We start from the raw sequence: 13,381 nt of genomic DNA on the forward strand, positions 1-13,381 counted from the left end.
TAAAAGGATTTATGAAAGTTGTCTAGGAAATTTTAGGGATAAATTCAAAAGAAACTAGGGTAAAATGTGTTAAAAAAACGTAAGTGGAAACACTGCTTTGAAGTTTTCAAAATTCCAGGGCCGTAAAACAATCTCAAAAAAAAAAAAAAAAGTTTTCAAAATGTCGTAACGATTTAATTTTTTAAATCGTTTTTTTTTTGTCTTGGTGTGAGTTATTTTACGTTGTAGTATTAATTTAGAGCATCTTTTAGCTTTATGAGAATATTAGACGATTAGACATTGAGAAACTCTGTTTTGAATTCTCTTTAGACATAACTTGGTTCCAATACTTTTTTCTTCGTTAGCGTTTCGTAAGCCTGTGTAATTATTTTCATTTCTTACAGAAAGTTTATTATTAAAAATCAGCATGCCTCGAAGATCGAAAATGAAATGCTATTTCGGATGCCTTGATAACGGTGAGTTTACACTATTTTCCCGGTATATTATTCGCTAACAGAATTATTATTCATAATATAATTAAATGAATTAGCACCAACTAATGGTCCTTCCTGTTTCTGCTGCCTAGCTATCATATATGTTAAGTTTGATCAAAACAGTCGGTGTTAAGTCTCGTACTATCACACACACACCTCAGATAATAAAATTGTCTCGAGTGGGTGGAAGTATGCAACTCAGCGTATTATATGCTTATTGTCAAGTGGGCCCGAACTAGTTTTTTGGAATGATCAATCAGTCATTCTTTCCTGTTTAAATAAAATACAGCATAATTGATCTCACATCCAAAGTTAGATGATGGCATTCACGTTTTGTTTCCTGGTGTTTGATAACCAAGTTACACCAAGTGGCCTGTGACCACGTTCATCCTTCTACCCAATATAAAATAATGTTTTTATTTTTGTAGACAAAGGTTTGATAATGACAAAATTTTATGGAAAAATTATAAGGAGCTCTAAAATGTCTGAAACATGAAAAGATTGATGCACTATATTTGAACCAGAACGTGTTATGTAATATATTAATTTGTAAGTATGATTACATTAACACTAAATTTTTCATGGTCGTATTTTTTCAATATTTGTTACATACTTAAGATACTTTGTTTCTCCGTTTCAGAAGAGAAACTGATTCAGCAAGGAACGTGAACTCTCAAGGGATCTTAATTTTTTTTAAATATGTTTATAATTTATAAATTAATAATTGAAATAGTTCATAAGAACTAAATTGATGCCAATTTTGTTTTAAAATAGGTTATTTAGTTCTTATAGTTATAGTATTACGTTTGAATAGTTGTAATTAGTAAGTTAGTAATATATGAAAATACTGATATAAATTTTTGTAAATAACCTTTTGTAAATTCTACGAGAAGATGATTTTAATTATTGATCAAAAGTCAACGGTCTTCACAAGCATTATTTGCAATTGTTTAGATTAACCGTGGAATATATTTGCTAAGTTGTGTTTTCTGTATGAGCAGATATAAATGAAAATGCCCAAACATGATTATGTTTCTTACATTTTCATTATGTGAAATCAATATGCTTGTGACTGAGTATATTAATAATTTATTAAAACTTCAGTGATAGACAGCAACCCTTATGGCACTGCTGAAGTTTATAAGCACTGGTGACCACTTATCATGAGCCGGGTTGCGTGCTCGTCTGCTGTTGAGTGCAATAATAATATTCGAAACCCTTTCTATTATTTAGATGTAATATTAATGTACATTTAATTTGGATTAAAAGATAAATTTACATTTTATGTTTGCATGTGTATGTTTATAATTCATTTGCATGTAACGAACATCAGTTTCTTTTGTAACAAAATGCAAACTAATGGTTTGTAATGAATGTAATTAACTTTAAGATGATTTTATTTCAATCTGCTGTTTGTTTCATCTAGTATTACCAAAGCTAAAGCATCAGAAACGTCAGAATAGAAATAATTTAGATAGGGAATAAAAGTATAACTAATGTAATCATGTCTAAAATTACTATAAGCGTCGTTAAGTACAAACTATCAATATTTAAGAGTACTTTAAATCATCATTACATTTTTTAAACATTTTTTGTTTTTTTTTTTTGTTTTTCAAATCATGTAACAAAACTTTTGTGCAGAACAAAATGTCACATGTTATGAACATGATTGTGGGTTAATCGTTTCTTAAATTTCTAAATATTTATAAGAATGCTAAGATTAATTTAGTATTCACTTTAGTGTGTGTATTATCTCTACAATGCTAGTTTAAATGACAATTATTGTATGACGAAGCATAGGTAGTGTTTATAGATGTAATATTTTCATACAAGGTCATGATCTGTCACGATCAACTTTAAGCAAGAACTGCTATCGTTAAGAAACAAATTTATTAAATTTAATTCAAATTGTCTACTATGTTTGTAATGGAAAGCTGACATGTTTATATTTCGCATAAATGACTTAATTGACATTGAATGATTTGATTATCTAGACTTAAATAACTTTTAGATAACTTTCGATTTAATGTGTACGCTAGTAGAATTAATCTAGAGGAGTTATTGTTATTCGAAATTTTATACAATTGTACGTTCATACAATCTTTTAACAGAAAATTGTTTTGTAATATAGGGAAATTAAATAGCTTACAGAGAATTACAGCTTTTTATTTTAAAAAACTGTTTTCTCTCTGTATGAAAAGATCTTATCGATTAGAATGCTGAACACAATCAAACATTCCTTAATATCTCATAAGTACTACCGGGAATTTCAGCGATTCTAAACGATAAGATTTTTTCATAGAGAGAGTTATTAAAAATATTAAAATTACTAAAAAAGCCACCTGGTGGGGGGTAGGGAGACTAATTATCGACCGTAGCGACGCCTGCTGGACCGGGCTTTAACTAAAGCAAAAATAAAAATGAGAGTTGCGCATCTATCTCGAATATATTAAGTGTATAATCTATGATTGTGAGTGAACTACGAGTCACGGATCGCACCACAATAAAATTCGATAATATTCTTCAAAGTTCAACTAAAATAATTACAACCCATGTCAGAAAGTTCAACACAGATAAATCACAACAAGGAAGAACAATCCACGACGAAAATACCAGATTCGGTAAAGGTTAGTGTGATGGTTTAATGACTTTTTTATTCAAACAATTCAAACTAGCCATATTCAAAATTAAATCGTATAGAAAGAAATTTTATCACCGATTTTATAATTTATTTTAATAATTTTTACAATCCTTGAATAATTCATGGCTACAAAACTAATTTTAATAACATCTTGTGGTAACCATGGCAGCAAAAAGTTAAAAAGCTAGATTTGAAATTTACCTCTACATAAAGTGATGGATATATTTTGCTAAACAGATTACTAGATAAAAAAAATATTATTTACAGAAAATTATATTAATGGAAAAAGACAATGAAGCCAATGCTAACAGAAAATCCAGAATTGACCTCAATGCTCTACCGACTCGACAGTATTTGGACCAGACAGTAGTACCCATACTGCTGCAAGGTCTATCAGCATTAGCTAAAGAACGTCCTCCGGACCCGATAAATTATTTAGCAGCTTACTTACTTAAAAACAAAACTACTTTCGAACTTGCCAACTCAGGCAATAACAATAATCAACCAACAAACCCACAAACATAAGTATAGCTTTATTATAATGCAAACAATGAAAGTAGCTAATCTCAAAGCAATGACTGGAAACATTTTGTTGGACACTCATCTGGTGACATAAACAGCGAATGACAATGGTGTAAATTGCTCAAATTTTATAGTTCTATTATTTAACAGACTAGAAAATATATACCAGTTTGCCTTATAATATGCATATGTACACTATAGTTGACAAAAAGAAAATATATAATCGATGAATTGTTAGTATCTGTACTCAAGAATATTTAGTTATAGACAAAAAGTTGTACTCATTCTAAAATAACAGTTAGTCATAGCGACACCTGTAAAACAAATCTATAACAATTTTCTGTCCATAAACTATAAGTAAAATAACAAATAAAAATATAATGGCTTTCATACAGCAAACCACGAAAATTTGTTTTAAGTATTACAGTTGCACTAGTGGATTTATAACAAAAAAGTGATCAAAACTTTACAATAGGACCTCAATATTCTGAGCACAGAGGATGAGTCTTATAAAACATTTATTGATAACTGTTAATTTTGCAGTCGGGCATAATATAAAACTATTTCACTGTAAACTGAATCTCTCTTTCACGGATGTAACTTTTAATTTTAATTAATTTGAGATAAACTGTAAAAGTTTGCACATCAATAATTTATATCTGACAATTTAACAATTAAAGATATGTGGATGCTGAGAAAACAAATGCACTAGTAATATTTTTAGATACATGCTTTGTTTAAATAAGTGAATTGTATGTAGCTAAGTTTTGAAATTCAACTGGTAAACGTTTTAAATGGCAAATATTTTTGACAAACTTCTTTTATATATGAAACTATATTTATTTTACAAATTTAAAATGAATGTTTTAACAAATAGTTGAGATGTGTTGAAGATGTGTTCGACGCGATTGAAACTATTTCTGTTTTAAGAGATTTTGTCTCACGAGGTTCAGATTATTGAAGCTTTGATTGAATAAAAAAATGTAATAGATGGATTTGGACTCTATATTGTATCAGCTTTAAAAACCCAGTGCACATGGAACTGAATAATGTACCTTGATAAATGTGATAAGCAATACGTAGAGCTAGTAATTTGAAAACATCATTTCGCAATAAGTGGGCCTTACTTTAATTATAATCAAATTACTTGCGCGTAGTTATTTTCTTATTCAAATAAATATTTGAAACCCAATACATTGTAATATTATTTATTCTACCACATTTTTAATAATAGCTAAGTAAACATAATCATGAATAAAGGTTCTACTGGAAGCTTTAAAGCCACTGTCTACTGAAAGTCTCAAATAGGTACTAGACTATTACTAATTGTTTTTTGTTCTGTGTGGTCATATGTGGACAAATACAAGGAGACTCGGAAGAAGAGCCCCTCAAGATCTACTAAATCTACTGTAGATTAATTGATATGGTCAATGGACATCGTGCATGCACCGCCTAAGAAATAAATTTATATCTCAAGGTGGGTGGCGCATTTACGTTGTAGATATCTATGGGCTCCAGTAACCACTTAACATCAGGTGGGCTGTAAGCTCGTCCAACCATCTAAGCAATAAATAAATAAATGTTATTCTCAGAATTACGGTTGAATGTCTTAAGACATCTTATTGTATAAAAAAAAAGTATATGTATAATAATAATAAAATGTAGACAAATATCACAACTTAGCCAACAAATACCACAATGCCAGCGCATACAGATGTCACCAACCAACCAACGTTACGACCATACCGCCTTCCTCACACCGCGGCATCGGTACACGCTAATGGTATCAACCGATGCGTCATGCGAGATTACGATGTGCCTTAATCACTAGTAAAATTTTGGGTAATTTAAGAAGTAGTAAGATTTAAAGACGATAGTAATTGTGCGATGTCTATACGAGTGTTGAAGAAAGTAATTGTGCAAGCAGGTATCGGTTTTTCTATGCAAAAATACAGCTGACACGTATACATTGATGATGTATTTTTATTTATTTTTTATTGCTTAGATGGGTGGACGAGCTCACAGCCTACCTGGAGTTAAGTGGTTACTGGAGCCCATAGACATCTACGACGTAAATGCGCCACCCACCATCAGTTCTAAGGTATCACACTGTTTAAATTAGAGTAACAACCCTTCAAACCGAAACGCATTACTGCTTCACAGCAGAAATAGGCAGGGTGATAGTACCTACCCGTGCGGACTCACAAGAGGTCCTACCACCAGTGAATCTCCAGATTAAACGATATCACTTATTAAAGATCAAAGCTATTAAGCTATTTTAAATTTTCGTAACATTTGGTGGTAGAGCGTATTGTAGGGATGGCGGTACCGTACGGGTCGGTACCTGAATTGGCATCCTGACTCTTTCTAGTAGTATGGGTTGAAAGAAGACATTTCAATTTCGAGGTTGAGTTGTGGCTTTCACGTTAGCTTCGGTGATATATTCGATAGCTTTACGGATGAGTTAAGTGAAATTAGCGCCAGTTAAATGCGGCTTTGGTTCCATTCCTATATCTTCTGATGTATTGCCGAAAATAGAATTATCCGTGGACCGTGTCTAAATTTCCGACATCAATAAATTTGCCTTTCAAATCCGTACGCATGAGTTCTTTGCGGTAGAAATAGGCTGGGGCTTGTTGTTCAGTATATTTAGTGTATAAGTATATTTTTGCGAGCCTATACCATTTCATTTACAGCCGTATTATGTAAAGATGATTTGAGTTGTTTAGAAACATTGCCAGGAAAAGAGGCAACAGCTTAGAAAAGCTTCTGGTTATAGACAGGGTATACGGAAGAGAAAGCCTAAAGGCAGTAGTCCAATATGCTGGTCGGACCACTTACGCTCTACCCTCAACACGTCAGTCGACATCGCCATCCACTCAGCCGAGGATAAACTGAGCTGGCGCAAGAGTGTCCAAGAGAAAAAGCCACGATCCCTCAGCAGTAAACACTATTGACGCAAGGAGAAAGTGGAAGGAATATGCAACCAATAAGTAATACGTAGGTATCTTCAATAAATATATTACAATAGACAACAAATCGTTCCGTTAGAGTGGCCGAAATTGAAAAAGAACTTAATTAATATTACATTTCAACATTATCTCCCAACATCTAATCCTTCTGCTCAGTTTCCTCCAAGAACTTTTGCCTGTGCAACAACCAAGAATCATTATCGTCTTGACCTTCGTACTCTGGGGCTAAAGATGGTGGTTCGAACACCAAAAGGTCTGTTTCCACACTTTCGTTTGTCAGGGATGGTATCGAATCGTGTACCGGCAGAGGAACTGGTTCAGGAGGCAAGAACTCCGCCATGTATGCAGTCACGTTGCGTGCTCGCCAAACTGAGATTTTACCTTGAATATAAGAAAGTAATCAAATTCAAGTAGGTAATATTAAAGCATTCTAAAATACGAACGAATCAAACAGCAAATCTAACCAACTTTTATTTAGTAAATGGGCAGGTTAGTTTCTGCCACGGAAAATCAAATGTTAAGGCTAATAGATACTCTTTCTGTAGAATTTGAAAATGCACCTCATGTTTTACGACATCATACGCTTAATGATTGCAGGGTGTACACAAGTTTGATAAATTAACGAACCAAACTATAGGTATATCTGAATAAAATACTTATTTTAAAACACATACCTAAAGTTTCATCTATTTCTGTTTCCTCTTCACCTTCCTCAAGTTTATCGTCTTTTGCGTCTTTTTCTTCTTTCTCCTCTTCGCCTTCACCGTATTCTTCTAAATTTGGATCTTTGGTCAACAGGTGAAATCCATGCTGCATACAATCGGTGTCAAAAACGAAACAACCCGTTCCTTTCGGCATTCCCTTCACCCATGAGCCGTGGTAGCGATAGCGAGGATAAATTATCTGACCTGAACCTTCAATTGTACCCTCTATCCAAGTCCCCATAAATTTAACTTTCGAGTCTGCATAGAAATACGTTCCAAGACCGTGTCGTTTTCCTTTAAACCAGGCGCCTTCGTAAATATCCCCGTTGGGGTAGCTATAGGCGCCGAAACCTTGTTTCAGGTCGTGTTTCCAATCGCCTTCGTATCGAGAACCGTCTGGGTATATCATTTGTCCGACCCCGTATTTCATGGCTCTGCGCCATTCACCTACATAAATATCGTACGTTGCTCAATAGGTCACAACATAGCATTATGGTTGCATATTAAATCTACGAGTTACAGAAGCACAATATAGCCTTGAACAAAAAAATGGAATTTTGGATAACAGTAAAACTTGCTAGGATACTTAAAAATAAGTCGGATACAATTATTGTTTTGGTAAAATTCAAACTTTGTCAACCGATTTGAATGAAACAGGAATTAAAATGAAATTATTTATTTGCCCCTTACGATATTTAACCTCATTGTTAGAGCTTCTAATAAAAATCGTGTTCAACAACTTGTATGTATAGCTTATGTACTTAAATTACTGCCTATGTATCTCAAAACATCATTGAAAACCACATATAAAAGAAATCAACCATTGGATATTAACAATTACAAACGTACACACCAAACCGGTCACCGTCCTCGTCGAACCCGTCGCTTGCGACGAAGGGCTCGACGAGTAAAATAACCCATAGACAAAGCCCACTGAGTTTCTCGCCGGATCTTCTCAGTTGGTCGCATTTCCGATCTGGTGGTAGATTCTGCGAAGTACTGCTCTTGCTAAGGGCTAGGGTTAGCAACACTCCGGTTTGAGCCCCGTGAGCTAACCTACACCTTAGGGTGAAGCTGAAATAGCCTCTCAAGGCTATCAGCATAAGTAGGAAAAAAAACACACACACACACACACACACACCAAAATGTTTACATTTTTGTGATACAATGTGAGGTAAGTTACCTAGAATATAATCATTATAGTAAAACATGGTTTACATTATCTCTTTAATCTTCAACTAAAAAAAAAAAGAACCAGATGTAGTTTACAACTGAAATAAAATTCCACGGACTGTTATTTATAAACGAACCTTCGTATCTAGCTCCGTTTTTAAATACATACAGTCCCTTTCCGTTCCTCATGCCCCTACAGTAACAGCCTGTATAGAAATCGCCATTCGGTAGAACAGCCCAGCCTTCTCCGTGGCGTTCGCCATCAGCATTGCGACCGCCTACGTAAATCTGAACAAAAAATCAACTAAGCATTGTCAGTTAGTTACAGTCGGAAGGTATTGCTATGACAATCTTGCTAGGGACGCTTTTGAAATGACTCTTGGCGAGTTAGAATCTATTTAGTATCTTAAAATAAAACACGCAGGTATTCGATCTGGGTATTTTAGAAAGCTAATAAAACCTTCGGTTATTTTATTAGATTCGATCATTAACACGACATTTTATTTCATAGAGCTTTGTAACAGATTTGTATTATTAGGACATTAATAAACAAACATTGTGTGTAATTAGTTTGTCGTCGGCTACTTAGTTACTTACCCCAATGGTATCAACATCTTCAGGCCCCTCTCCCTTTTCTTCGACCATTCTTTTTTCGTCAATACTGTAATGTGAAAATACAGAAAAACGAATAAAATGCAATATTTTTATTTTTAAAATGTGTTAATTGAAAATCGAAATTTGAAATCATAGAAGTAAAAAGCGGATGAAGTGTCTTTTACTTCAAGCATCAAAAGAAGAAACATGATAATCCCTCGCTACGGAACGTTGCAATGGATATACTCGTACTACTGGAGATATAACCCATGTATGGTTGACCTCAGGAACGTCTGCCTTGTTTCTAAAACTCATGCCAAATCCCTAGATAAGACGACATTGTGTCCCGACCCCATATAATATGGGATAAGAGCAAGAAGAAAAGGAAGTCTGTAACAAATGCATCATTTGAATACTATACCAATTAAATAATTACAAAAGACACCAAGAAGTTTATTCGGTATGTGTAAATGAATACGCTGGGAACTCAATCAAAACCTGTCCGAAGAAAATGAATCACTATGAAATTTTAATTTGGCGGGTCATTGACAGACATTTTACTGACATGCACAGATAATACACTTACTGACATCTGGGAATGTATCAAACATAAATAAGTTTTATGCTGCTACGACGGTTGTGATTCTAACAGTAAAACTCACGTAGATATTATTATCTTCTTTAAGAAATTCATTTAATTATTATTTAATTAATATTTGTTCATTCTCTTTTAGTAATAACCTAAAAGATTGGTTGAAATAAATCATACGAATAAAAACAATTAATAATTAACTTTATTTTCAATCAAATAAATTAATAACTCTTTAAAACTACTTCCTTAATATATTTTTAAATACAAAAAGCAAGCATTAAAACAGTATTAAAATGACGACGGGCCCTATATGCAGTAAGTAAATGGACACTGACTAGATACAGAGCAAACTGAACATCAAGTTTATTATTGACAAGTATGTGTTTGACTGGCAAGAAGCAACAATTAAAGACGATTAATAAAACCACTCTCGATCACAGACTTTCAGCAAGAACAACGTATAGCCTCTAAGAGCAGACCGATTTCTTTTCAATACATTAGCAACACGAAAATAGAAATAATTTGTAAAGTTTACAAAAAGGCCATGTATTTTATAATCCCTACTTAGCTTTTTTAAGAATTATCTTAACCTAATTTTAAAATCTAATTTTGTACTATTCAGTTTCATTCATTTGTATTAAGGACATCACAATGTCTGTCATCAGTATATATGTATGTGTTTTTATTTTATTTACTGTTATGTTTGGATTGATAAACAAGGTCAACGCTTAATTTCCTTCTGTAGGTCACAGCATGCGACAGGCCATGTTGTGTGACCTCAATCAAGTCGGATTCCTATCGCACTGGTCTATACAACTAAACTTGGTCTACTTTTATTGACACTCGATAGCAGAACGTTAAATAAAGATATTTTCAACGAGGCGGTGCTTGTGGTGGTGCGTCTTCTAACTTCCCCCAAACTACGTTGCACATTTCACGCACAAGAGCTTGCTCACCGGAGTCTAGGTCCGGTGCTGGCCTTCTTCTTTCCCTTTCAACTTTTTCTCTGACTTCGAGAACTTGCAAGGCTCGCACTACAGCCTCTGGGCGTTCGTTCGTAGCACCTCCCAAGCCCTTTTCAGCCTCTAGTCGTCGTATCTTCTGTTCTAAGTCCTTTACGTACTGAACGGTTCTTTCAGCCAATTGAGGATGCGTGATCGATACGGAAGGTGTTGGCCGTGTACCTTCTTCTGCGTTCGTACCGCTGCTACTTCCATCGCCATCATCCCGTTCTCTACCGGTTGTTCTTCCACAGTTAGAGCACACGACTCTCTCGCGTTCCTCGTCCAAATACAAACACAATTCTTTTAATTCCAAATTATCATGGATCAGTTCTTGTTGTTTGTCGTCAAGTTCTCTTAGCTTACTTTGATATGCAGAGACTTCTTGTCGCATCACAGAAGCAGTATATCTTCCGAACCGCTGCCACTCTCTGGCTAGTTTCCTTCCTTTTTGGCGATCATCATCTAAAAAACAACATAAATCCCGAAGTTCTTGATTATCTTCCGTAAGGCGGCGATTCGCTTCTTTCAATGCTTTAATGTCGTTTAACAGCGCTTGTATCTGCCGCCTTTGATCGTTCGACGCGCGAGGACCTTCGGGCTCGACTCGTTTCGTGAACTTCAGCATATCTGCGGACCTCCTGTGAATTTGTTCTTCCTCTAAATTACGTTGGGCACGTTGGGTGTCGTCGGCACTTCTCGCCCGCACTGTTGGCTCCACGGGTTCGTGGACAATTGCCTTTGTTATTAGTTCTCCAGACGGTCTCAGCACCCGTAGTGCTCCTGGGGGCAGTGGATATCCCGTAGGATATCCTTGAGGATATTTTGAAATAGGTACAGATCCACTGGGATAATTTCCAGGCACCGTTCCGTGTATTCCTGTTGGATATTGTAGTTTAGACGGATCAATGGTTTTACTTAAGTACGGCGGTTTGAACTCTTTGGCAGTCGCGTCAACAGTGGACAGTCTGGGCGCGCCGGCGGCCGGAGGCGGATGATAACGCGGTGGAAAGTTTACCGGTTCTGGGGCCTGTTTGCCTAGTTGATGTTTTTGTTTACTGAAATGGCCGGCATTCTGGTTGATTGACATTTTCGGAGCCGCTTCGCTCGCCCCAGTTCAGTCAGTACATTGTTATGGGTTCTCGAAGGTCATTCCTAAATCAGCACAATGCGACCGCGCGAAAGCTGACACGGCATGAGTTCAACGATTGGTCCTTGAATGATGATAGGAGGGGAACGCCGCCGGCTGCGTAGGCTGCGGACCGTGGCATTCGCACAATTAACTCGATTCTTAGTTCTGCATTACACGACCACTTGAACTTCACAGACACTGAAAGTTTTACTTCACGCACGTGCTCAATATTGTGAGCTGTTCATATTTAGTTGTTGTTTTCTTAAGTCAGGTTATACTTAATAGCGTTACGAGTAGTGTGTAGAGACAGGAGGGCGCGCGCGCTGCGCGTGTCTCCGACCGGCGCAGACTGCTCTACCTGCGCGCAGGCTCTCGCGGCGTCTCGCTCTACAGCCTACCACAATCTCACCTGTGTGTCACGCACACTATCGCAATCCATTCGCCTATCCATTAACAACGCTGCCAACATTTGAATCCAACACAAAGATATCTCATCAAGTTACAAATGTAACCTTGGCTCCAAAGCGGCTACGTTGACTTTTCTTTAGTTTAAAAGGAGAAATCATGAATATTTTATAAAATAGCGTGATAGCTACACTGCAATTACATTGGTCTTGCTTAAAGATATACTTAGACAGACTCCCATTCATAATTGCGAACAAATATTCCATATGAATCACATGGAATATTTTTAAACAAAAACAAAAACTTTTAACTATTTCAAGATTACATAATAATTTATACAGCAATTAATTATACAACAAAACAAAAAAATTAATCACAATCTTCTTCAGTATATTATTAAACGATATCTTTTTCGGTGTACCTTTAGTGTTCTAGGTATGGGCGGACAACTTCATCTATTAGGCTATTCTACTAGAACTTTCTGGAATATATTACACATATTTTATAATTGATTTGACTGAAGTCTTTCGATTAGGCCATTATGAAAATCCCCGATGTAAAGATGCCAATACTCGAATATTAGTGATTAAAAAAATGTGAAGAACATTTTTTTTTCTTTTTATTCCTTTGTAGTCGGACGAGCATACGGCCCATCTGATTGTGAGTGGTTACCGTCGCCCATGGACGTCAGCAATGCCACGGGCAGAGCCAAGCCGCTGCCTACCGTAACAAGAAAGAAAGACAGTTCATTTTGAGAAATTATTAATTAATTTTATGTTTGACAATTACGCTTTTTTTTTGTTTAATATTTTGTACACACAGTTGTTAGAAGAAATACGACAATAAGGATACAGAGTACAAGGGCACTACTTATTTCGGGTTGAAATCTCTTCCAGTAGGCCAACAGAAGGAAAGAATAATTAGGAATAATATAAACATATTACAAGATACAAAACAATATAATAATATATACATACACATCCATATACTTACTTTATATTATAATACATTATACAAATATATACATATATCTTTATTTAACATAGAAAAGATAAATAGTGTTCTTTAACAGATTTCTTGAGCGCTGCTATGGTTTTGCACGCTCGTATGCTTGGAGGGAAGGAATTCCAAAGTATAACTGCTTGTACAGAAAAATGACTTTGTGTAAGCAT

The 13,381-nt window shown here is 35.3% G+C and overlaps 3 protein-coding genes across 4 annotated transcripts; 1 reads left to right on the forward strand and 2 right to left on the reverse strand.

The window, feature by feature from the left end:
- Positions 1–2,920: 2,920 nt before the first annotated feature.
- On the forward strand, positions 2,921–4,828 carry LOC101741010 (protein dpy-30 homolog). The gene is made up of 2 exons (XM_004926752.5): positions 2,921–3,100; positions 3,382–4,828. The coding sequence occupies exons 1-2, from the start codon at positions 3,026–3,028 to the stop codon at positions 3,637–3,639; spliced, it is 333 nt and encodes a 110-aa protein (XP_004926809.1). The 5' UTR covers positions 2,921–3,025; the 3' UTR covers positions 3,640–4,828.
- A 1,813-nt stretch (positions 4,829–6,641) lies between these two features.
- Positions 6,642–9,660, reverse strand: LOC101740871 (radial spoke head 1 homolog). Of its 2 annotated transcripts, none has more exons than XM_012690893.4 (5): positions 9,501–9,660; positions 9,083–9,146; positions 8,623–8,773; positions 7,283–7,759; positions 6,642–6,989 (listed from the first exon to the last, which is right to left on the reverse strand). In XM_012690893.4, exons 2-5 carry the CDS (start codon positions 9,128–9,130, stop codon positions 6,748–6,750), a joined length of 918 nt encoding a protein of 305 aa, XP_012546347.1. In that variant the 5' UTR covers positions 9,131–9,146; positions 9,501–9,660; the 3' UTR covers positions 6,642–6,747. The 2 variants fall into 2 exon arrangements, with proteins under 2 accessions (XP_012546347.1, XP_021204067.1); XM_021348392.3 differs by having other exon boundaries at positions 9,516–9,658.
- A 195-nt stretch (positions 9,661–9,855) lies between these two features.
- LOC101740732 (coiled-coil domain-containing protein 85C-B) lies at positions 9,856–12,254 on the reverse strand. The gene has a single exon (XM_004926750.5). It carries the CDS (start codon positions 11,760–11,762, stop codon positions 10,545–10,547), a length of 1,218 nt encoding a protein of 405 aa, XP_004926807.1. The 5' UTR covers positions 11,763–12,254; the 3' UTR covers positions 9,856–10,544.
- Positions 12,255–13,381: the final 1,127 nt, after the last annotated feature.

Source organism: Bombyx mori, chromosome 12 (genome assembly GCF_030269925.1).
Source record: "Bombyx mori chromosome 12, ASM3026992v2".
Classification (NCBI taxonomy): domain Eukaryota; kingdom Metazoa; phylum Arthropoda; class Insecta; order Lepidoptera; family Bombycidae; genus Bombyx; species Bombyx mori.